We start from the raw sequence: 23,914 nt of genomic DNA, 5'->3' as shown, positions 1-23,914 counted from the left end.
CACAAATAAATAAATGAAGATGAATCAATCACAGCCTCTCCTCTTTGGAATTTTGGTGGGGAAATGCTGTATAACTGCCCTAGAACTAACGTATTTCTCATATTCCAAAAAGTAGATTATCAGAAACAAAAACAAAAGTTGTTTTTAGGTTCTAACTTAAGGCCTGTAGAAATAGTACTTTTGGATCTAGTCTTAATGAATTCTGAGTACAAATTACCCTATATTAATGCTTTCCCAAATTTCTGTCCTCCTAACAGTTGTTTCCTTGATGAAGTGATTTGATTTTAAATTTTATACTTTTTCATTTTAGGTGCACTAAGTTTAAATTTGGCAACACAGTTCACTGCTTTTGTTTATGTCTTAAACATTCCAAAAAACTGTTTTATACACCTAACATCAAATCACCCAGGATGATAAAAAAACCTTTAGTACTTAGAGTTGGAGATACTTAACTTTCTTTTCCTTTTTGTGTCTGGGTTAACATCTTGCCACAGATGGATTCACTGCAGAGTACAAACAATATATAATGTTGAAATCTTTGTTACCAAGCTATTTAAAGAATAAAGTCTATTAATAAGTTACCAAGGTTATCCTAATGTTCCTTTTAGGTTAATACTTTTTGTCATAGTGAATTAAAGGCTCACATTTTGTATTGAAGGATATCAGAAATGTCAACGTCTAGAATTTGCCAGCTAGTAGGTTCATGTGTGGATCTGTTTTCACTGTGTTAATTTTAATAAAATTAATTTGTAACAAGAGCAATGTATATTCCTCATGGAGTTTATTATAATAGAATGTTTCTCATATGTAAAAGTTATCCTTTTTAATGTATTTATATTTTAGCTTTAGTTTTCCTGTAGCTGAGTAAAAATTGGTTAGCATGTATCATGATGCTTATCACCATTATTGTTTTGCCCTAAAATACCTTAAAATTGCACAGATTCCAGGTCTTGCATTAGGCCCTATACATTTTAGCTAAATGTATGAATTTTCAGCTTGTTTGTATACCATTATTCTTTTATTTTTAGGCCTCTAATTGTGGCATTGTAGAAAGTATCCTAAACTGGGTGAAATTTAAGGCTCAGACTCAGCTGAATAAGAAGTGTTCATCAGTAAAATACAGTAAAATCAAAGGTATTCCCAAACTGGATGACGCTAATGATGCTGGTAAGATTGATATTTTTAAATAAGATTTTGATTTAAGTTTCACTTTTAATTTATCTAGTTACAGAAATTTTTTTTTTTCCACATATAGTTAGACTATGATTTTCCATTGAGAGTGTAATTTTACTTCATTGAAATTATCACATACACAATATATTACTAATTTTCAGAGGATAGGAATTCAATAAAATATACTTAATATTTATACTGAGCAATAATGTAAGATAACTTTTATAATCTTTCACTGTCAGCATTCTGATGTTAATTTTCTGACTTCATTTTTCTCATCAGTAAAAGTATGAGAAATTTTTACTATGTATAATTTTAAATTTCTTTCAGGTGGCAAACATTCCCTGGAGTGTACACTGATATTAACAGAGGGAGACTCTGCCAAATCACTGGCTGTGTCTGGATTAGGTGTGATTGGACGAGACAGATACGGAGTTTTTCCACTCAGGGGCAAAATTCTTAACGTACGGGAAGCTTCTCATAAACAGGTATATATATATATATATATGTATACACACACGCACACATGTATATGACATTTCTAATACTTGACTAAACTTGTGGAATTTTTAAATGTAATTTCTGACTCGTCGTATATTTCAACACTTTGAACTACTTTCAATGCTTTTCTGTTTTGAACAGATCATGGAAAATGCTGAAATAAATAATATTATTAAAATAGTTGGTCTACAATATAAGAAAAGTTACGATGATGCAGAATCTCTGAAAACCTTACGCTATGGAAAGATTATGATTATGACCGATCAGGTTGGTTTTAAAGTTACCATATATTTCAAATTCATGTCTTCTTCAGATTCTACTTTTAATATTTGTTTTATGAGACTTGCCCCAAGGTAGTATAACTGAAAGTGAGTATACATCGGGGAAAAAATAAAAAAACTTCATCATTTGGTGGAAACATTTGTATGAAGCACATTTTACATTATCTAATTTTTGGGGTAACAGTCTTATGGGTTAGTTAAAAATATTTTAAAATGCAATATGTGTGAGGAGAATATAATACAGTGTGGTAGTATGGCAGCCTACCTACAAGTAGGAACAAAATTATGGAATTAACAAGTAAGAAAGATTAATGATAATGGTTAATATTTATACATGATGGCATGATTTGGAATGCACAAATACCAGGAAGACTTAAATAGTAAAATGACAGTAATCAAGATCTAGAAAATTGAAAAGTAAGGATTTCAGATGCATTCAACTATTTTCTCTTACACACTCTAAAGTATTTGTAGAGAAAATCTGCAACTGAAAAAACTATTAATATGTAGTTTTAAGCAGAAATTTTCCAATTTTTTATCTAAGGAAGACTTGTGAATATCTGTATTACCTGGATTTCCCTACCATTGCCCATTGAGGTGGCATCGTAGCCATGTTTTATTTTATGTATTTTCCATCCTTAAATCACTCTTTTAGTGAAATCTGGGGAAACTATAGAACAGATATAATGATAATACATTTTTATAATGACAGATTCAGTCTATTACTACTATATTCTTTATTTGCTTATTAAGAAAAAATTTAGTGTGATCATCTTAATAGCTTTTGTAAAATGCATTTCTAAAATTCAGAATTTTGTTTTTTTGCATTCAGAGGTTTTAAAATTTGTTTAAGTTATCATTTTATAAAAGTATTACAGGATTTTTTACTTTACTAACATTTATTTAGGATCAAGATGGTTCTCACATAAAAGGCCTGCTTATTAATTTCATCCATCACAATTGGCCATCGCTTTTGAAGCATGGTTTTCTTGAAGAGTTCATTACTCCTATTGTAAAGGTACTCTTTGCATTAATATATTTTTATATTGTTGTCTTAAAGGGTAGCAGAAAAACTAATTTTTTTTTTAATTAATTCAAGGCAAGCAAAAATAAGCAGGAACTTTCCTTCTACAGTATTCCTGAATTTGATGAGTGGAAAAAACATATAGAAAACCAGAAAGCCTGGAAAATCAAGTACTATAAAGGTTTGTATTTTAAAATACTTAGATTTTAAATATTGATATAAATATATTCTTATGAAAGCAATCTAAAAGACATCTTGAAAGTTTGACTCTATTTTAGACTTCGAAAATAGCTATCACTGATTTTAAAATATTGTTACAGAAAAATTTATGCAAATAGAATAGTGTAATAGATTCCATTGAATGGGATCACCATTCCAATGGCCGGTCTTGTTTCCTGTAAACTTCCTTTATTGCCACTCAGTTTGAAAAAACTTCCAGATATTATAGTCTAGTATTTGACCTGTAACTAGTATGTATTTCTAAAAGAATTTTTTTAAGTAACCCATAATACCATTATCATAACCTTCTTTAATATCCTATTGTTGAGACAGGGTCTCGCTTTGTCACCCAAGCTGGAGAGAAGTAGCATGAGCACAGCTCACTGCCACCTTGACCTTCCGGGCTCAAGTGATCCTCTTCCCTCAGCCCCCCAAGTAGCTGGGACTACAGGCGTGTGCCACCACACCCAGCTAATTTTTGTATTTTTGTAGAGAAGGGGTTTGGTTTGTTTCCCAGGCTGATCTTGAACTCCTGATTTCAAGCCATCTACCCACCTTGGCCTCCCAAAGTGCTGGGATTACAGGTGTGAACCACCATGCCTGGCTCCCTTTTTTTTTGGATAATGTTAAATACCCAGCCAGTGTTAAAATTCCCCTGGACTGTATTAAAAATGTTTATTTTTAGAGTTTTTTATTTTAATTTTATTTTTTTAAGATGGAGTCTTGCTCTGTTGCCCAGGTTGGAGTGCAGTGGTGGAATCTTGGCTTACTGCAACCTCTCCCTCATGGGTTCAAGTGATTCTCATGCTTCAGCCACCGGAGTAGCTGGGATTACAGGCTTGTGCCACCATGCCTGGCTATTTTTAGTAGGGGCGGGGTTTTGCCGTGTCGGCCAGGGTGGTATAGTCCTGGCCTCAAGTGATCACCCAGTTCAGCCTCCCAGAGTGCTGGGATTACAGGCATGAGGCACCGTGCTTAGCCTGAGTTTGTTTTTTTTCCAAAGTTAGGATCCATATAAGGTCCACACATTGCATTTGATTGATAAGTTTATTAATACAGCATTTTTCTGTTTATATTTTTTCCTTGTAATTTGTTTGTTAAAGAAGTTGGGTTGTTTGTTCTGTGTAATTTTTCACATTCTGGATTTTGTTAATTATATTCCTCTAGTTACATTTAATATATAGTATTTTCCTGTGCCCTTATTTTCGGTTAACTGATGGTTAAATCAGAGGCGTGATCAGATTTGGGTTATAGTTGTTTGGCAAAAACATTTCATAGGTAGCACTGTGTACTTTCATCAGGAAGCATCTAATGTCTACTTTGTCTTTAGTTGCTTATTAAGATTGCATTTGGTATAGGTGTTGCCAGCGTGGTCCATCTGTTACAACTTTTCCACCAACTTTTCACTTGATGGTTTTGAACAGACATTGATATCCATGACTCACTTTTATTTTTAAAATTGTGCAGGATTGGGTACTAGTACAGCTAAAGAAGCAAAGGAATATTTTGCTGATATGGAAAGGCATCGCATCTTGTTTAGATACGCTGGTCCTGAAGATGATGCTGCCATTACCTTGGTAATTAAGTTAATTCTTTAAAAGCTTTTGTTAGCCATCCCCCTACCTTCTGTTCCTTTCCTCCCAGTCCTGGTTCCCTATGAAAAGTCTCTTTTGAATGCTCAAGCTAGTTAATTTTAGTTTTTTCCCCAGATGATGCTGTGCTAGTATAAACTTCTTTAATTGAAAGACCTTAGTTCAAATGTGTTTTTGATAAAAATATTGTAAAATAACCTAATTTTCCAGAAATTAAGAATTAGTTATTGGCCACTTATACGTTTTAATTTTGTAATGAAATTTATTTTATTTTTAATGTGCAAAATCATTACCTGGAATCTTTCAGGCATTCAGTAAGAAGAAGATTGATGACAGAAAAGAATGGTTAACAAATTTTATGGAAGACCGGAGACAGCGTAGGCTACATGGCTTACCAGAGGTTAGTCTTAAAGAGCGGTGACTTGGGGGAAGAAGGAGAGAGAGACTAGAATTCATGCAGTAATAATGATAATATTGCTATATAACTTTTCTCTTAGCAATTTTTATATGGTACTGCAACAAAGCATTTGACTTATAATGATTTCATCAACAAGGAATTGATTCTCTTCTCAAACTCAGACAATGAAAGATCTATACCATCTCTTGTTGATGGTGAGTAATGTTTATTTAAAAACCTCATTTTTGTATTTTATTTACTATAGTTTAATTTTATGTACTTTAAGCCATCCTTATGATACATATTAAAATTCTTACTTGAAATCTTATATATGAAGAACTTGTTCAGACGAATTTAAGGCCTTTTTGATTTTGCTTTTGTTACATGTTTTCATAGTGCTGAAATCTTTAATATTCCTTAATTTGAAACTTTTAAACCCTTTCTGAGTTTTTCAGGAAAATTAATTTTAAAAGTCTTAAAGCTTGTGCCCAAGTTGCTTGCAAATTTTCTAAAATACAAAGTAAAATGGAATTTTGATCGTTTCTAGAATATTTATAAGAGATTAAATTTTAAAAAACTTTTATTCCGCATTATCCAAAGCCTAATGCTTTAACTTAACTTGAAAAAATTTAGGAACTATTTCTAACTTGAAAAAAATTTAGAAACTATTTCTTGTTAGTTGAAGCAGATTTTGATCTTCTATCTAGAACTTTTTTTTTTCTCATAACCTTTACTGTTTGTTGATCTTTGTATTGCTTGGCTTTTCTGGTAATAGATAATTCTACCTATCCCTCAAGTTGTAGCCACAAATTGCCTTTCTTCTACGAAGCCTTCCCTAGCAATTCTACTCTAAATTGGTCTTAGATACCTTAATTTCTATGCCAATTATTATGTGCCTCTTATTCTACATTTGTTCATTTTGCCTCTGGAATTAGATTACAAAATTCTTAAGGAAGTTACCATATTTTATCATCGTCATGTTTTATCATACTCTGGGTCCAGTATGATTACAACGATGGCATATACTGAAAAGATTGTTACTGTGCTCATTGGCCTAGAGCAGGGGTGTCTAATCTTTCGGCTTCCCTGGACCACACTGGAAGAGGAAGAATTGTCTTGGGCCACATGTAAAATACACTAACCCTAACGATAGCTGATGAACTTAAAACAAAAACAAAAAACAAAAATAATCGCCAAAAAAAAAAACAACTCATGATGTTTTAAGAAAATTGATAAATTTGTGTTGGGCCACATGCAGCCCATAGGCCATGGGTTGGACAAGCTTGGCCTAGAGCAAGAAGAATGATAAGAAAGCAGAGTGATTTGCCCACATTGTTTCATGCAATCCTTATGATAACTATATTAGGAAAGTAATTATTTCTATTACTTGGATAAGGACACAGACTTACTAGTTATTTGCTTAGTCACATAGTAGATGACCAAGTTGAGAAGAATATACAGATTAGTGAGATTCTAAAGCCTTTATTCTTCACTACCACAATAAACCTCTTTTTATAAGGGTTTTCCTGAGTGGGATTTTTAGAATAGATTTCAGGATCCTTGATGGCATGCTGGCAGTTTAGTTAGCTACAAATGGCATTTTGGTTGTATGAGTGTTTGGAAACTACTGTTAAAAGAGTTTGGTGCCACTGGGTGATTCTTGAAGGCCAGAATGTTGTCTTTCAGTTAGCAGTTCACTTTTGGAATATATGGAGATGGCATAAAAACATCTTAGTGTATACCTGCAGATAGCTTTCTGGGGAAAAAAACAAAACAAAACAAATGTGTTAATATATACTCACTTTGGTACAGAATCTCAAGTAACAATTTTACTGGTATTCTTGAAAAGCAAATTGTATCTTTGCTTTATTTCCCTGAATTGTTACAACTGTATCTTGAAGTAACATTTTAAAAGAACTCTTTTAAAAATAGGCTTTAAACCTGGCCAGCGGAAAGTTTTATTTACCTGTTTCAAGAGGAATGATAAACGTGAAGTAAAAGTTGCCCAGTTGGCTGGATCTGTTGCTGAGATGTCGGCTTATCATCATGGAGAAGTAAGCATTAAGATTGGAATCCGTTGAGAACTGTAATTATTGTCTTGAAGAATGATAATTACACGTAGTATTTTTCCTTTAGTAAAGTCTTCAGAAATGTAAAACAGTTAAGAGCAGAATATACAGATTAGTGAGATTCTAAAGCTTTTATTCTTCACTTGGATTTTAATACAAGTTGGGGAATAATTATAGAAAATTTAGAACATTAATGTTATGTTCTGCCGCCTTCTGTTGTATAGCAAGCATTGATGATGACTATTGTGAATTTGGCTCAGAACTTTGTGGGAAGTAACAACATTAACTTGCTTCAGCCTATTGGTCAGTTTGGAACTCGGCTTCATGGTGGCAAAGATGCTGCAAGCCCTCGTTATATTTTCACAATGTTAAGGTAAATATTTACTGATACAGTGGTATAAAGTTTGATTTTATTTGGAACCAACTGACTAAATGTTTGATGGAATTATAGCTGTGGAGAGATGCGATTGTCTGGTTATTCTGCTTAGAAGGTGAATGTTCCAAATTATTTGACCACAAATAGAATGAAGTCAATTGACCTTAATTTTTATGAATTAATTGGTGAAATCAGTCCTAATGAATTCAGGATGTTTTTCTCACCAATTTTACTCTTTAGGCTGAAGATGGGTTATATGCTTTATTCAGAGTAATAGGAAATTCTTAAAAAGTTATCAATATTAAAGAAGTCAGGTAAGTAAGTACCTAAGTAAAATAGGACTATTTTATTCTGGGCTTGTAACTGAGAGAAAGATGCATTTGATAATACAGTTAGGCAGATTTTATTGTTAGGCAAACGTAATCAACATTACTGAAAATGCATTCTCTTTAAAAGATTTATTTTTGCAGTGTGAAGTTTTTAATTATGTATAAAGTTTCTTTCACAAAGCCATGACATTTTTTCATTTGCTTCTTTTTTTTTCATTAGCTCTTTAGCAAGGCTACTTTTTCCTGCCGTGGATGACAACCTGCTTAAGTTCCTTTATGATGATAATCAACGTGTAGAGCCTGAGTGGTATATTCCCATAATTCCCATGGTTTTAATAAATGGTGCTGAGGGCATTGGTACTGGATGGGCTTGTAAACTACCCAACTATGATGCTAGGGAAATTGTGAACAATGTCAGACGAATGCTAGATGGCTTGGATCCTCATCCCATGGTAATTATTTTGAACTTACTGTTTATTTAACAAATGGGTAAGCTACAAAGTCCAGTCATTTTAGAAAAGTAATGGAGCATTTTTATTTTAGAACATATTGTAGACCATAAAGACCTAATTAGGGTATAATTTGATATGTGCCTACAGTAAAAGGTATAAACTTTGGAATGAGTTCTGGAGGTAAGTTTCATGGGGAGAAACTGTTTATTTAAATTTAGAAACACCTCATATTCCAGGTTTTCAAATCTCTAAACCATATATTAATAGAAAACAATCCTTTTCTGATAAAATTATATGTAACTTTGTTTCTGTTCTCAAACTACCACCTCTTATTAGTTTGTAAGGATGCTTAAAAACACATTGTATTCATTAGTGTACCATTTGTAAAAGGACAAAAACTACATTGTATATATTTTAAATATAACCGCAAGGCTGGGCGTGGTTACTCACACCTGTAATCCTGGCACTTTGGGAGGCCGAGGCCTAGGCCGAGGTGTGGGGATCACCTGAGGTCAAGAGTTCCAGACCAGACTGACCAGCATTGGGAAAACCCCATCTCTACTAAAAGTACAAAAAAAAATTAGGTGTTGCTTGGACGCGGTGGCTCACGTCTGTGATCCCAGCACTTTGGGCAGCCGAGGTGGGTGTATCATCTGAGGTCAGGAGTTCTAGGCCAGCCTAGCCAAACCAGGCAGAACCCTGTCTTTACTAAAAATACAAAAATTAGCCGGGCGTGCTGGTAGGCGCCTGTCATCCCAGCTACTTGGGAGGCTGAGGCAGGAGAATCACTTGAACCTGAGAGGTGGAGGTTGCAGTGAGCCAAGATTGTGCCACTGTACTCCAGCCTGTGCAACAGAATGAAACTCCGTCTCAAAAAAAAAAAAAAAATTCCCCATTTTTTTTTAATGTTTGTTCTTTTCTTGTATCATTCACTCTGCTCAGACCTCCAAGAAAAATGTCCTCAAAAAATGTCCTTCCTTTCTCCCCATGATTTAAAATTACCTGAAGAAAAGTGTGTTTATATTACCAAAATGATAATGCTTATTGTAGAAAATATAGATAAGGAAAGAGGAAAAAATCCATAATGCCACAATATAGAGACAATATTTTGATGTATTTTTCCAAGTTTTATTTCATTTTTGTATTTTAAAATGAAAGTTATTCTTTAGCAATAAGACATATATTCTGCTTTTTCTCTTAAATACTTTAAAGTACTTTAAAATACTTCTAACATAAGCATCAAATTTTTAATGATAGTGTTACTGAAATGGTTTTGAATTTTTTAATGGATTTTAGATTGTTAAGATAGTGTATTTGATCAATACATGCTTCTTATGTGCCTACTATGTGTATGAAACTGTGTAAAGTGGTGAGATAAAGAGCTATAGTTTTTGTCTTCGGAAAGTTAGACAGTTGTCAAGACAAGACATTGAAGCATCAAGGCCTGAAATTTAACAGTGACCAACGATACTGATAGTTGCTCAGTATGCCAGAAGAAATGTCCTATGCTGTGTGCTCAGTTTCCTTTTTTTTTTTTGAGACAGAGTATCACTCTGTCACCCAGGCTGGAGTACAGTAGTGTGATCTTGGGTCACTGCAACCTCTGCCTCCCAGGTTCAAGCGATTCTGCTGCCTCAGCCTCCTGAGTAGGTGGGGCCACAGGTGTGTGCCACCATGTCTGGCTAATTTTTGTATTTTTAGTAGAGACGGGGTTTCACTGTATTGGCCAGGCTGGTCTCGAACTCCTGGCCTCAGGTGATCCGCCTGCTTTGGCTTCCCAGAGTGCTGAGATTACAGGCGTGAGCCACTATGCCCTTCCTATATATTCAGTTTCTTAATGATAATAATGAGTAAGAATTTTAGAATAGGCCAGGCGCAGTGACTCATGTCTATAATCCCAACGCTTTGGGAGGCTGAGCTGGGCAGATCACTAGCTCAGGAGTTCAAGACCAGCCTGGGCAAAATGTCAAAACCCTGTCTCTACAAAAATACAAAAATTAGCTGGACATGGTGGCACGCACCTGTAACCCCAGCTACTCGGGAGGCTGAGGTGGGAGGATCGCTTGAGCCCAGGTTGTTGAGGCTGCAATGAGCCAATATCGCGCCACTGCACTCCAGCCTGGGTGGCAAAGTAGGGATCCTATCTCAAAACAAACAAAAACTTAGAAGAGGGAGAGATGACTTGTAATTCAGTTGGGAAGGATGAATAAGATTTATGTAGATGAACAATGAATGGGGTTGGACCTGAATATGTGTCAGGACTTGTGGATAGAGTAAAAGTGAGAATATTCAAAATAGTCAAACAAAATGTGGGAAAAGAGTAGTGGTTTTGTAAGACAAGTCATTAGAGAAAAAATTGAAAGCCAGATTGGGTTCAGACTATGGAATGCTTTCAATGTGAGGCCCAAGGAGTTTGAATTTAAAGGATATTGATCTAGGGGAGAAGTAGGTGTAGGGGAAGTAGGCTGAAAGAAAGTACTGTTCCAGGAAGACTAGGAAAGATGATACTAACATTTTGAGATTGGAGGATGTTCAGGTTTTATTAACAGAAGCTATGAGTTTAAGATCAATTGATAAGTTGGAAAGGGACAATTGAGGATGAGAAATTCTGTTTGAGGTACATTAATCTGTCAGTGTTAGACCATAGACTCATGGTACTGGTACTCGAGAGAGAAGTCAATGCTATTTACATTTTTCTCTACAGCTTCCAAACTACAAAAACTTTAAAGGGACGATTCAAGAACTTGGTCAAAACCAGTATGCAGTCAGTGGTGAAATATTTGTAGTGGACAGAAACACAGTAGAAATTACAGAGCTTCCAGTTAGAACTTGGACACAGGTCAGTGTAAATATGTGATCTGCCTGTGGGAAGGGCAGTGTATTAAGCAATTTTTTCTGGTAAGGTTGATTCCACCATTGTTTGTCCTAAGCATGCGTAGTGTTAAAAAAATTCCTGTAGCTTCTTTTACCCTTCAGTTGAATTTGTGCTTTGAATATTTAAATAGTATTTATATCTAAGTAGTGTAGTATGACTTATGTTAGGTAAGGCTTTTATAGACTGTTATATTTGTATTTATCTTAGAATGAAAGGAGTAGAATATGACATAGTGTTTTTAATTCTTATAAATGTGATCAGTAAATTCATGTATCAGCTTTACAAATCTAAAAGCTAGTTGATGTCATCCTTTTCATACTCAGCCTTTATCTTGCCCTTTAGAGTATGAGTGGGTCAGCACCATTACTTCTTACGTCTTTTCCTACCACCAGGATCCCCGTATATTGCCTTCTATACTGATTGGATAGGAGATGATAGAGATCAGGGTTTCCTTTTTAATTCCACATGAGAGTTGAGAATTTTCAAAAGACTGTATGACTTGTAGTATGAGAACATGTGAGTGTGTCATGAAAAGAATCACTTATTTTTAAATCTTTTGTAGGTATACAAAGAACAGGTTTTAGAACCTATGCTAAATGGAACAGATAAAACACCAGCATTAATTTCTGATTATAAAGAATATCATACTGACACAACTGTGAAATTTGTGGTGAAAATGACTGAAGAGAAACTAGCACAAGCAGAAGCTGCTGGACTGCATAAAGTTTTTAAACTTCAAACTACTCTTACTTGTAATTCCATGGTAATTTATTAGATTTACTATTAATTTAATCTTTCTTGCGTGGTGTAAGTCAGATTATTATGATTGGTTTCATAATGAGAGTGGCTATAGTAAGCCTGAAGGCATTTTTTGCCAAAGATTCTAGGGCCACTTTCCTTTCTTCTAGTATTGTCCACTACCCTTACTCTCAACTCTGTGTTTATGCATCTGGGCTTGAATACACAGGATACACACACCTTCACACACATTGACTAAAAGTTACGAGAGTGGTTATTGGAGGACCTTTATGTACTTTATGCCCATCTCTATTAGCATTTTAACTGTAGAGTACTCATAACTCTAATCTGCTTTATTAAACTTGCACATTTATCTTTGTACAACTGGGGAGGAAGGTAGAAACTTTAAGTGTGTGATTCTTCAAGTTCCATTCCAAATTAGCTTTTAGATTTAAAAAAGTAAAAAAAGTTCAGCAGTGGTACAGTGGCTGAGAAAAAGTGCCATAGTCTGCTGAGAAAGGCTGATGGAAGAAAGAAAAAGGATAGGGAGTTTGGGTGACTGGATTACAGCAGATATAAAAGAGAGAGAGAAAGGGGACAAATGCATATACACAGAATATATGGGGGAGGAAAAACTTTAACATTTTTAAGCTTAGCAGTAGAATAAGTATGTTTTCAGTTTGGGGCAAAATCATTTTTAGGTGGTTTTATGGCTACTTTAAGAGCCCTTTTTTTAAGGCCTATTTTTGTCTTTCAAAATTATTTCTATTTTAAATACTTTCGTCGTCGTGAGAATTGATCAGCTTGCAGTCACCAAAGGAATATTTACAGCAATGTGCTTAATAGTTTTAGTTCTGTTTAATGGTTTTTAGGGGTAGTCTGTGTTCATATATATGCATTATGGTTATATATTATGGTTATTTTAAATATTGTAGATGTTATGTAAGTTAAAATACCAGTACAGATCTATATGATCTGCAAAATGTATGTGTTTTGCTTAGGTACTCTTTGATCATATGGGATGTCTGAAGAAATATGAAACTGTGCAAGACATTCTGAAAGAATTCTTTGATTTACGATTAAGTTATTATGGTTTACGTAAGGAGTGGCTTGTGGGAATGCTGGGAGCAGAATCTACAAAGCTTAACAATCAAGCCCGTTTCATTTTAGAGAAGATACAAGGGAAAATTACTATAGGTAAGATACAACCTTTAAAAATTTGAACATTAGTTAAAATGGAAAAAACTTTATTAATAGAAGACATTTTTATCAGTAGAATATAAGCAAATACAAATTGAATCTCTTATCTTGATCCTAACTTTATTTTTCCCTCACATAGAGAATAGGTCAAAGAAAGATTTGATTCAAATGTTAGTCCAGAGAGGTTATGAATCTGACCCAGTGAAAGCCTGGAAAGAAGCACAAGAAAAGGTAATCATTTGCAGAAAAAGACATTCAGAGAAGCTTTTAAAAGCAACTTCCAAAACAAACAAAAATTCAACCCCTAAATTTTAAATTTAGTACTACTAAAGGTGCTGAGTTGTCTGTTTAGAGACTGAAGTCTTCTGTTTATCCACAGAACAGATACAGTACAGGAATTTATAGTACACACCCACCACAAAGCAGTTGGCCAGTGTGACTCAACCAGAGCCTGGAGAAATGACTCCAGGTGTGAGAAGGTAGCTCAGTCTCCTTGACCTTTTTTCCTGAGTCTGCCGCTAAAAGGTGGTGTGGTGGTGGTTTTTATGAGGTACATGTATATTATCTGGGAATCAGACTGGTCACACCCAGAATCAGCCTATGTTCACAGTATGGCATCCAGTCACCACTCACTTGATCTGGTTTTGGTTAATACTGGGAAGACAAGAGACAAAATGTTAATTATTATAGACAGTATTTATCAAACACCAAGCTCTGCTTCATTCTTAGATTTTTGGCCAGATATTTAAACCCTGGAACTTCAGATTAAATGTCTGATGTTTTATTAAGCAAGTTGGCCATTGCAGATCACAAAATAGTAATAATAGTTAAATGAATGGAATGTTGAAACTTTGGGATTCCCCTCAATTAGCTTTTTGATGTTTTGTATAACTAAAAGAAAAATGTAAACAACAGTACAACGTTGTGATTGAGAACAGAAATTTATTACAGATGAGGAAGAAAAGTTGAATGATTAATTTTTTGGATATTAGATTATTTGTGCTAATATGATTCTGATAACGTTAACATCTTTAAAAAAGTTATAATTATGTGACATAACTTGAACCTTTAAACTTCCCTGTACTTGAGTTCTCAATCATAATGTTTTTATATGTTTCATCAAACTACATTGAAATATTGCTTTTGTTTACATTTTTCAGTTTGAAGTCAATAAAAACTATGTATTAAAGTGAGTAAAATTAGAGTAAGTTATATAGAATAGCAATTACATAGTAAGATAATAGGCTTATTCATTATTTGAAGAAAATTCGGTAGGACAAGATGGGCGCATTCAGAATTAAGATGATTGAAGCCCTTTGTTTTCCACTTAATGTGTTTTATTGTATTGTTAAACCCCAAATTACGGTTTCTACAACACTTGCCCTTCTGTATCACTGTTGGTTTAAGCTATACTTTTTTTTTTAAAAAAAGTAACTAGTAAGCTGATGAATTTTTAATGCTTAGTCTTAAAAGCTAAAGATTTCTACAGTTTCAGAATGTCCTTCTGGTGGAAGTAGAATTTATGGATAAAGCCTAGCTTGATTTCAGTTATTGCGTTACCACCATCAGAATTTTTTCAGTATCTTGACCATGTGTACATTTTGGGGAGTTCAGGTAACAAAAGGAACTGCTCTTACAAGAGTGTCCTGTTATACAGAGTTGGAGAAGAGAGAATTATAAAGTAGTTAATTAGAAGATTAAAGTTTTTTATAAAGCATAATGGAATTTTGTCATTAGAACTTGCAGTTTATTTTTTTTTTAATTTCTGGAAGTGTCCTTAGTCATATTTCTGTTAACAGTGATAGATACACATATTCATAGAACACTTATTAATAATACTTTGGGTGCAGTCAAAACCTAGATCAAATAGACTTCCAAAATGTGGGTCTAAACAGGATTCTGTTGCATCCTAGTAATATTTTTATAGTTGTCTAACAACCTGAATACTCCATAGAAACGAGCTGTTTCATGAAGAATTTTTCAAAAGTGTAGAATTATTTGTTGTCAGTTATCTAGGTACTTACTAATCATCTATCAACTCAACAACAGCATTCCTTATTTGGCTAATGTGGCTTAATCAAATTTATAGTTTTTGTTTATATAATGAAGCATCTTGCTTTGCAATTTTAATTTTCATCTTATTTCTGAAGTACATTTAAACTGTACTTTGTGTATACACATTGTTTTGCTTACAAATTTTAATTATAAAGGTTTTTTTTTTTTTCCTTTTTTGGTTACCAAAAGTGAACTTTTTGCTTTATGGAGTGTCATGGTTAACTCAGTCATCTTAAACAACTTAGATAAAATTTTGTTTAATGGCAGTTGTTATTTTAAAAAATTTAAAGGTGATATCACCTAAAATAACTTTTATTGAATTCATTGTATTTTGAAATTTAATATTAGCACAAGATAATTTTTTTTGTTGCAGCTGTTTCTGTAGACAAGGGCCTGATGAATAAAATTTCAGCAAAACCCTGACGAAATTATTACTCTAACTCACCAACTCTTAAATTCTTAAGTGGACTTTCTCTGAGTCCAGACATGAATATTCTGGCTTTAGAGAATTTTTATTAAGAATTCACCCTCAGTGAGTGAATGTACCTTAACATATTTATTAATAACTGTAAAATAATTTTCACAACTGGTATTTATTTTGTATTTCAGATTGTTCATTCACTCACCAGTATAAAAATCTGACAAGATGCAATGATAAAACATTAATTCTACTCTATTAACTTTAAAATGTAGTATTCTCTCATTTTGTTACTTAGTACCTGAGGAAATCAGTTAATTTTTCATCAGATTCCTGAATAAATAGGGATAGCGTTTACCATTCCTTCTGAAGATCTTATTGTGCGTCTTTAGAAAATTTTAAACTTTTTATAAGGAAATATATTTTTATAGGTAATCTAAAATAACCCCACCATCCTGAAGATGTAGCATTTATAGTGTAGCACTTTTGTAGAATTTTAAACTAATTATTCAATAAAATTCAACATTAATTTGATACTATACAAGACTTTAATATACAGTTTGTTATTTTTTACAGGCAGCAGAAGAGGATGAAACACAAAACCAGCATGATGATAGTTCCTCCGATTCAGGAACTCCTTCAGGCCCAGATTTTAATTATATTTTAAATATGTCTCTGTGGTCTCTTACTAAAGAAAAAGTTGAAGAACTGATTAAACAGAGAGATGCAAAAGTATGAACTTTTGTGGGTTAAATAGTTTGAAACTATTTCAGTGTTACCTGTATCTTTTTCTTTTTCCAAAAATAAGTATTTTGATTTATCCTTCATACGTTTTAAAACTATTGAATGTTTAAACTGTACTTTTTTATTATAGGGGCGAGAGGTTAATGATCTTAAAAGAAAATCTCCTTCAGATCTTTGGAAAGAAGATTTAGCAGCGTTTGTTGAAGAACTGGATGTAGGTTAAGTCTCTCTCAAAATTTATTTGGAAAAGTAATGTTTACGAACAAGAATGAAATTCTTTTAAGTGATCTTAAAGTTTTCTTTAACTCTGTGAAGGTTAATGTGTTTATAAGTTGAGTTAGGATTAAGCTTCTGGTTATGTGAAGTTATAAACAACTTGTATGGAGGAATTTAAATGCTATGAAGTTGAAATTTAGAATAAATTAAATATACTATCAATTAGTTAAAAATTGTTAACTCATTTTTAGATTAAAAGTTGATTCAGTTTAATGTTTTCCTGGAAAGAAGTAAGGCTAATATGTGTGTATAATTGAATGTAAGTACTTTGGTTTTAGGAGTAGAGAATGATAGTCTCTTCACATTTATAACAGATACTTCAATATTTGATTGTCATAACATAGTTTTTTCCAAGTAGAATTCTAATTTAAAAAATAAAAATGTAGAGATAAGATATAAAAAGTACACCTTTTCTAAAATTGCCCACTTAAAATATTAGAATTAATGGTAGCATTATGAATATGTGATTTTTGAGTAGCAAAATGTAAAATACTGTTTATTACTCATATTACTTTTTTTTTTTAAAGTTGCTTTGTTGATTTATCGTATACATGTCCTACTTTTACTTTGATGGTCTAAGTCAGAATTAGAGCTCGTAAGAACAAGTGTGGTAAATTAGTTACCTAAAAGAATTTAGAATTTTTTAGTGCTATTTTTCTAGGCTCCCTCAACGATCTTTCAAGTGCTACAATGTGAGTCTTCCTTGATTTGTGCTTTCCATATATTGTTCATTAATTAAATTTTTTTGCACATTTTTTCCTGCTGAGTTATAATTTATTTAAAAATTATTTTTTAAAAATGAAGCCATCATATATTAAAAGAAAAATTATTCCTAATATTATTGATATCCTGATATTACTTTACATTTGATCACTAATATAGTGAAACACAGGAAACTTTTGTGGTTATGCCTGTAAATTTCCTCACTATTGAAAAGTCGTCATTCAAAACAACCCTAGCAAAAAATACTGTTTCACGTTTAATTTATCATCTTATTTTATTATTTGACAATTAATGAAATAGGTCCAAACTTATTTAAATTCTGGATGTATTTATTTTTAACATCTTAAAAGATTTAGACTTAAATTTCATGTCTCTCTGTATCATTTAAAGTCCAATGATAACACTAATTGCATATCTATCTATTGTACACTGGCACAGCCTTCTATATAATGCTTAGAGTGACCCTCACCACAACCTCAAATGAATGAGATTATTATTAACCTATTACACAGATAAGTATCCTGAAGCTTAGAGAGGTTGAGTCACTTTCTTAGGAATTACATCATTATAGAATTACTCATCCTCTCAGACACCCACTTTCCTCATCTATAAAATGGGGATCACAGGGTTTTTAAAATACCTAGCACATGGTGGATGCTCTATAAGTTATCTGGCTTTTTTGTTTTGTTTTGTTTTGAGGCAGGGTCTTGCTCTGTCGCCCAGGCTGGAGTGCAGTGGCACAATCATGGGTTATTGCAGCCTCAACCATTCGGGCGCAGTCCTCCTACCTTAGCCTACTGAATACGTGGAACATGTGTGCCACCACATCTGTCTAATTTTTGTATTCTTTGTAGAGATGAGGTTTTGTTATGTTGCCTAGGCTGGTCCTAAACTCCTGGGCTCAGGTGATCCACCCTCCTCAGCCTCCCAAAGTGCTGGGGTTACAGGTGTGAGCCACTGCACCTGACCTCTGTTATTTCCTGAGCATACATAACTAGTAAGTGGAAGTGCAGTTGAAATCCAGAACTGTCTGATTTCAAAGCTTGGGTAATTTCTATTAAACTATTGTGCTACAAAGATCTTTTAAAAAATCTCTAAAGAAATGTCATTTTTTCCTTGTGCCTTTCAAAGCCTATTTTAAGGAATAATTCTGGTAAATGCAGAATCTAGGATATTAATCATGATTATACCGTCATTTATCATTACATAGACCTGCCTAAGTTCAGTCTAACTATATGGGCATTTTTAATTTCTCATACTTTCTGAGTTTACATTTAGGAAGTTTTTTTCATATTTTCTATTATGGCTAAAGCAGCAGAAAAAAATAGCTTCATGCTTCTTAGCAGAACTGCCTTTGTAGATGATTTGCTAGGATTTTGATGATACCAGGTTATCAGAGGTCTTGATTCCGTAATATATCACGGGATCCAAGAATTGGCAGAGACTTCTTAGGTTATTTAGTCACTATTGCCCGCTTGTATTACAAATGGGAAACTAGTTAGATGAATTGGGATTACAATCCAGGTCTTCTGATTTAGAATTCTTTATTTTTTTTCATTATTTAATCTTGAATTAGATAAATTAAAAGGAAAGCTTCATCTTTACTGAGTGAATAACATTTGTTTCAATATTTTATGAAGTAGTGTATCTTTTCTAAGAAGTTGTTTATGTTTCTTTTGCTGCCTTATAATTATATTTTAGAAAGTGGAAGCTCAAGAACGAGAAGATATTCTGGCTGGAATGTCTGGAAAAGCAATTAAAGGTAAAGTTGGCAAACCTAAGGTGAAGAAACTCCAATTGGAAGAGACAATGCCCTCACCTTATGGCAGAAGAGTAATTCCTGAAATTACAGCTATGAAGGCAGATGCCAGCAAAAAGTTGCTGAAGAAGAAGAAGGTATGACATACCTCTTGTCATTGATAGACTCATCTCTATAACGAAATATATATATAATGAAAAAAATTTTAATGCGTGTTTAAATCATGCTTTGTTTTATTCAAAATATATTTCAGTGGTAATAGGAAATCATTCTATGACAGCAGTTGATCTGTAGAAGGAAAACAGATTGGTAAAGGATCACATATTGTAAAGAGCTACGTAATTCAGCTTTTAAAATGAGAAATAGAAACACTCCACTCAGCTGCTTTCTAAGTTAAAATCTTGGAAGCCGGCCGGACGCAGTGGCTCACGCCTGTAATCCCAGCACTTTGGGAGGCCAAGGCAGGTGGATCACAAGGTCAGGAGATCAAGACCATCCTGGCAAACACAGTGAAACCCCGTCTCTACTAAAAACTAGAAAAAAATTAGCCAGGCGTGGTGGCGGGCGCCTGTATCCCAGCTACTTGGGAGGCTGAGACAGGAGAGTGGTGTGAACTTGGGAGGCAGAGCTTTCAGTCAGCTGAGATTACACCACTGCACTCCAGCCTGGGCAACAGACTCCTTCTAAAAATAAATAAATTAATTAATTAATTAAAATAAAAATAAAAAACTTGGAAGTCAAAAAGAAAAAAAAAAACAAAACCCAAAAACCTAACCATGAGTATATCAACTTTAAAGTATAAGCTTTAGTTCTATATCATAATCCGTTAAAGAAGACTTAGAGTGGGAAAGGGTCTGTTTGGCTTACAAAGTACTCTGTCATCTTTTACTATTTACTTGTTTTTGTCCTTAGTTAAACTACTAAGCACATCCTGTGTCATTGTCACTGATAAGTGCTATTGAGGATTAAAGAAAGAAATGACATTGACCTCACCTCAAGCAGGATGGACCAGAGTTAGCCAGAAGAAGAAAATATCAGAAAAATGTTCAGAGCTGAGGAAATGGGGTGCATGTTGGGCTTAGAGAGGCTAATGTTTTTGGACAGGTTGATTTTTAGAATTCAGGAAGTATACGTTTAGATGTGTCCAACAAGTAGGTGGGAATATAGCCTCATTCTTACTAGAGCTTGGAAAATTAGCATAAAGAGCTAGAGTTAGAGATTGGAGAGTTCTCTGTGCAGAGCTAATGTTTGAAGCGTAGGTGCATTTTGACACCAGAGTGGGCTCTCTCTTCTACTGTTGTGATAAACTCAGGTCTATACTGCTTTCCTCTTACTTGGCTCCCCACCGCACACAGGTTCATTTACCTAGACACTCTTGCCTGTCTCCTTTGGAAAATGGCTTCTTTTCAGTTGGCGTTTGTCAGATTCATTTCTCAGCACTCTTCTCTTTATCTTAAATGGTCCCCTCAAGTAACCTCATCTATGCCTAGAGCTTATTCCATTCGTACTGATGGCCCCTAAATCTTTGTTCCTAAGCTATAATGTTTTCAGGATTGCCAAGCTCATAGCCACTTGAATGCATGAAGCCCATCAAACTCAGCATGTCTGAAACTGGGCTCATTATCCTGATTTAAAAATCTGTTCTTTGCCTTCTCCCAGTTAATGACACTATCAGGCATCACTGATAGAAGCCAAAAACCTGGGAGTTTTCTCATTTAATCAAGTAACTAAATCCTATTGACTGCCTACTAAGTAATTCCAAAATCCACCCCCTTATCTTGGTCCCCATTTGACATTGCTTTAGAATTCTGTGTTTTCTGTGAGATACTTTAAAGTGGTCCTCTTAACTCTCTCAGTTTCTAGTCATTTAATCATGATTTCTACCACTTTCTACTTCATTCCTTTAGGTTCTATATTTTACTACTAGAATGAAAATTCTAAAAAGTCATTCTGATTGTTATGCTTAAAAATCTTCAGTGACTCCCCACTGACTATGCACAAATTCTTGGTATACAGTGTTAGCACCTGTATGCCTCTGTGTGTTTCTCCTCCTGGCTACTTTCTTCTCACCTTTCCTTGAGTTCTAGCAGACTATTTCCTGTGTTTAAAAATCTAATTCTTTAAACATTTAATTCCTGTTAGATGACTTTGTGCCTTCTGCCTGGGATGCCCTTCCCTTCTTGCTTCTCACTTGACAAACTTACGTGATTCCTTTAGAACTCAGTCAGAAAAGGTACTTCTTCTCCATGGAGACTTTTTTGACCCTGCCTTGAGCAGAGTTTCTCACTTCTCCCCTTGGGCCACGGCTCTACCAGCCTCTATGTTTGTTATTTGTATTGTAATGACTCATCCTTGTTGTGTGCCTCTGTGTTTTTTGTTTTTGTTTTTTTACCCCATAGTTTTAGGGTTGGGGTCTGCCTTACGGTGTCTAGCAGTGCAAGACACATGTTACTTATTTTCCTTCAATAATTTGAAGATTTTTTAAAAATTTACTTCTATCTTTATTTTTTTGAGACGGAGTTTCCCTCTCGTTGCCCAGGCTGGAGTGCAATGGTGTGATCTCGACTCACCGCAACCTCCACCTCTCAGGTTCAAGCAATCCTCCTGCCTCAGCCTCCCCACTAGCTGGGATTACAGGATTTTTTAATAGTATATAAAGGCCTGCCTGAGCTATAGGAACTTATTTTGCAGGTACCTTTTAGCTAGTGGTCTGGAAATCCCTCTGATAATCAAAAGCTGCCTTATTTTTTATGGTTGCTTCTAAGTAGCTGTCATTTCACTGAATGTACTGGAAAATTAGAGTTATATGCAATATTATTTACTATAGATAAGTGAACTAAAACATGGTCTGATCAAAGTCAGCTGTTAGGACCTCGTCAGAATCACAGTTTTTAAACTTACCTGATTTGGAGGAGCTATCTGTTGATTGAAACTATCTCTAAAATATGCGATGTTTTTATTTTTACTCGTGGTTTTTCTTTTTATTATGTAGGGTGATCTTGATACTGCAGCAGTAAAAGTGGAATTTGATGAAGAATTCAGTGGAGTGCCAGTAGAAGGTGTAGGAGAAGAGGCATTGATTCCGTCAGCTCCTATAAATAAAGGCCCCAAACCCAAAAGGGAGAAGAAGGAGCCTGGTGAGAAATTATTATAGTTTTGTGTGTGAGAGAGAAAAACCATATGTATAGAGTATTATTAGATTCTTTTGATTGTGCTCTTTTTCTGTAGTTGAAATAATGCCTTCAGTTTTAATAAACATTTATTTTTAATGAACTTTTCATTATAACAATTTTATTTTTACTAATGACATTTGTATAAATATGGATACATACTTTATTGCTCTTCTTTTGCTTTTAGGTACCAGAGTGAGAAAAACACCCACATCATCTGGTAAACCTAGTGCAAAGAAAGTGAAGAAACGGAATCCTTGGTCAGATGATGAATCCAAGTCAGAAAGTGACTTGGAAGAAACAGAACCTGTGGTTATTCCAAGAGATTCTTTGCTTAGGAGAGCAGCCGGTATTGTAACACAATTTGATATTAACAGTAACAGTAATTTAATATTACTGTGTATTATAGTTTAGCCTATACGTTGGTATTGTTAGTATTATCAGTGTTGTTTAATTACTAAGCCATTACTATTTCAGACGTTGCAGTTAGGAAGAAGAAAAAAATGCTTTATAGAATAGTCTTTCTAGCAAAGTTGGACATAAATTTCTCTAAAGTGAATCATGTTTCCTTACTGATTTTTATTATAAAGTTTGGTTTATATGCCTTCCACAGTTTGAAGATGTTTGGGAAAAAATGTACCTTGCCACAATACCAGCAATGATCGATCTATTAATATTAGAAGTGCTTTGTGGTTTTATTTTTGTTTGGTTTCCTACCCCTTGTATCATAAAAAATTTCCTCCTGCTTTAGAAGTCTGAGTACATAGCTCTCTTCTAGATAATGATAGTGGTATGGGTGAACTGCGAAACCCCATTTTGCTATTATAGTAATATAGTAGTTATAAGAGTATAATTTGATCCTTTCTGAATTTTCATTAACAAGAAGTGTTGACATTATTAACATCTACTGAGTTTTCTATTTTGTACATTCTTCTGAAATTTTGTTATTTGAAAATTTGTCCTAATTTATTAAAATGAATGATACAACATTGTGGGTGTTTACTTCTGAGAGATACATTTTTAATTATATATCAGACCTTAAATTCTTTGGTTCTGTAATCACCAGGTGATTGAATTTCTTTCCCTAGTGTACATAGGTAGCATAATATAGGTGAATCTTTAATATGAGTAGTTTAAGTTAAATGAAAATTGTTTATTAAATGCTTTAAAACTGTATTTACATACATCAAAAGTGAAGTGTAAAAGTATGTAACATCCAGGTAATTTAAAAATTTTATTCCATAATACATGCTAGAAATTATAATCAAACATACTTGCTTTATAGCAATATGCCTTTCACTATAATTGGTATCTTTTTATGCATTGTATTATTGTTTTGTGAATATATTGAGATCTTTATGTCTCCTGTCTTTTCTCATTCATCTAAAAGATTACTCTGTTATTTCATAGTAAAACTAACTCTGAAGAGAAGATAGAAGTTTTTATCCAAAAAGTTAAGAGAAAGTTTAGGTGTTGGTACTGTGACTCACACCTGTAATTTCAGCACTTTAGGAGGCTGAGGAGGGAGGATCACTTGAGATCA

General features: G+C 33.9%; 1 protein-coding gene across 3 annotated transcripts in view; it reads left to right on the top strand.

Annotated features, from left to right (window-relative positions):
- TOP2B (DNA topoisomerase II beta) overlaps positions 1 to 23,914 on the top strand; it is a 66,238-nt gene that overhangs the window by 32,225 nt on the left and 10,099 nt on the right. For 2 of the 3 annotated variants that reach the window (XM_008009297.3, XM_008009296.3), the window contains exons 11-30: positions 1,029 to 1,167; positions 1,504 to 1,661; positions 1,816 to 1,941; positions 2,863 to 2,973; positions 3,055 to 3,160; positions 4,666 to 4,775; positions 5,098 to 5,190; positions 5,288 to 5,402; positions 7,120 to 7,241; positions 7,481 to 7,629; positions 8,182 to 8,413; positions 11,118 to 11,252; positions 11,851 to 12,051; positions 13,028 to 13,223; positions 13,366 to 13,457; positions 16,276 to 16,431; positions 16,574 to 16,657; positions 19,144 to 19,338; positions 22,194 to 22,338; positions 22,559 to 22,720. In XM_008009297.3, the coding sequence (XP_008007488.1) occupies positions 1,029 to 1,167; positions 1,504 to 1,661; positions 1,816 to 1,941; positions 2,863 to 2,973; positions 3,055 to 3,160; positions 4,666 to 4,775; positions 5,098 to 5,190; positions 5,288 to 5,402; positions 7,120 to 7,241; positions 7,481 to 7,629; positions 8,182 to 8,413; positions 11,118 to 11,252; positions 11,851 to 12,051; positions 13,028 to 13,223; positions 13,366 to 13,457; positions 16,276 to 16,431; positions 16,574 to 16,657; positions 19,144 to 19,338; positions 22,194 to 22,338; positions 22,559 to 22,720 (2,827 nt within the window). The remainder of the gene's footprint in view (positions 1 to 1,028; positions 1,168 to 1,503; positions 1,662 to 1,815; positions 1,942 to 2,862; positions 2,974 to 3,054; positions 3,161 to 4,665; positions 4,776 to 5,097; positions 5,191 to 5,287; positions 5,403 to 7,119; positions 7,242 to 7,480; positions 7,630 to 8,181; positions 8,414 to 11,117; positions 11,253 to 11,850; positions 12,052 to 13,027; positions 13,224 to 13,365; positions 13,458 to 16,275; positions 16,432 to 16,573; positions 16,658 to 19,143; positions 19,339 to 22,193; positions 22,339 to 22,558; positions 22,721 to 23,914) is intronic. The other variant, XM_073023644.1, reaches the window with a different exon arrangement.

The sequence above is a fragment of the Chlorocebus sabaeus genome, chromosome 15 (assembly GCF_047675955.1).
Source record: "Chlorocebus sabaeus isolate Y175 chromosome 15, mChlSab1.0.hap1, whole genome shotgun sequence".
Taxonomy (NCBI): domain Eukaryota; kingdom Metazoa; phylum Chordata; class Mammalia; order Primates; family Cercopithecidae; genus Chlorocebus; species Chlorocebus sabaeus.
The sequence above is the reverse complement of the archived record's forward strand: the minus strand, read 5'-3'. Positions and strand labels throughout refer to the sequence as shown.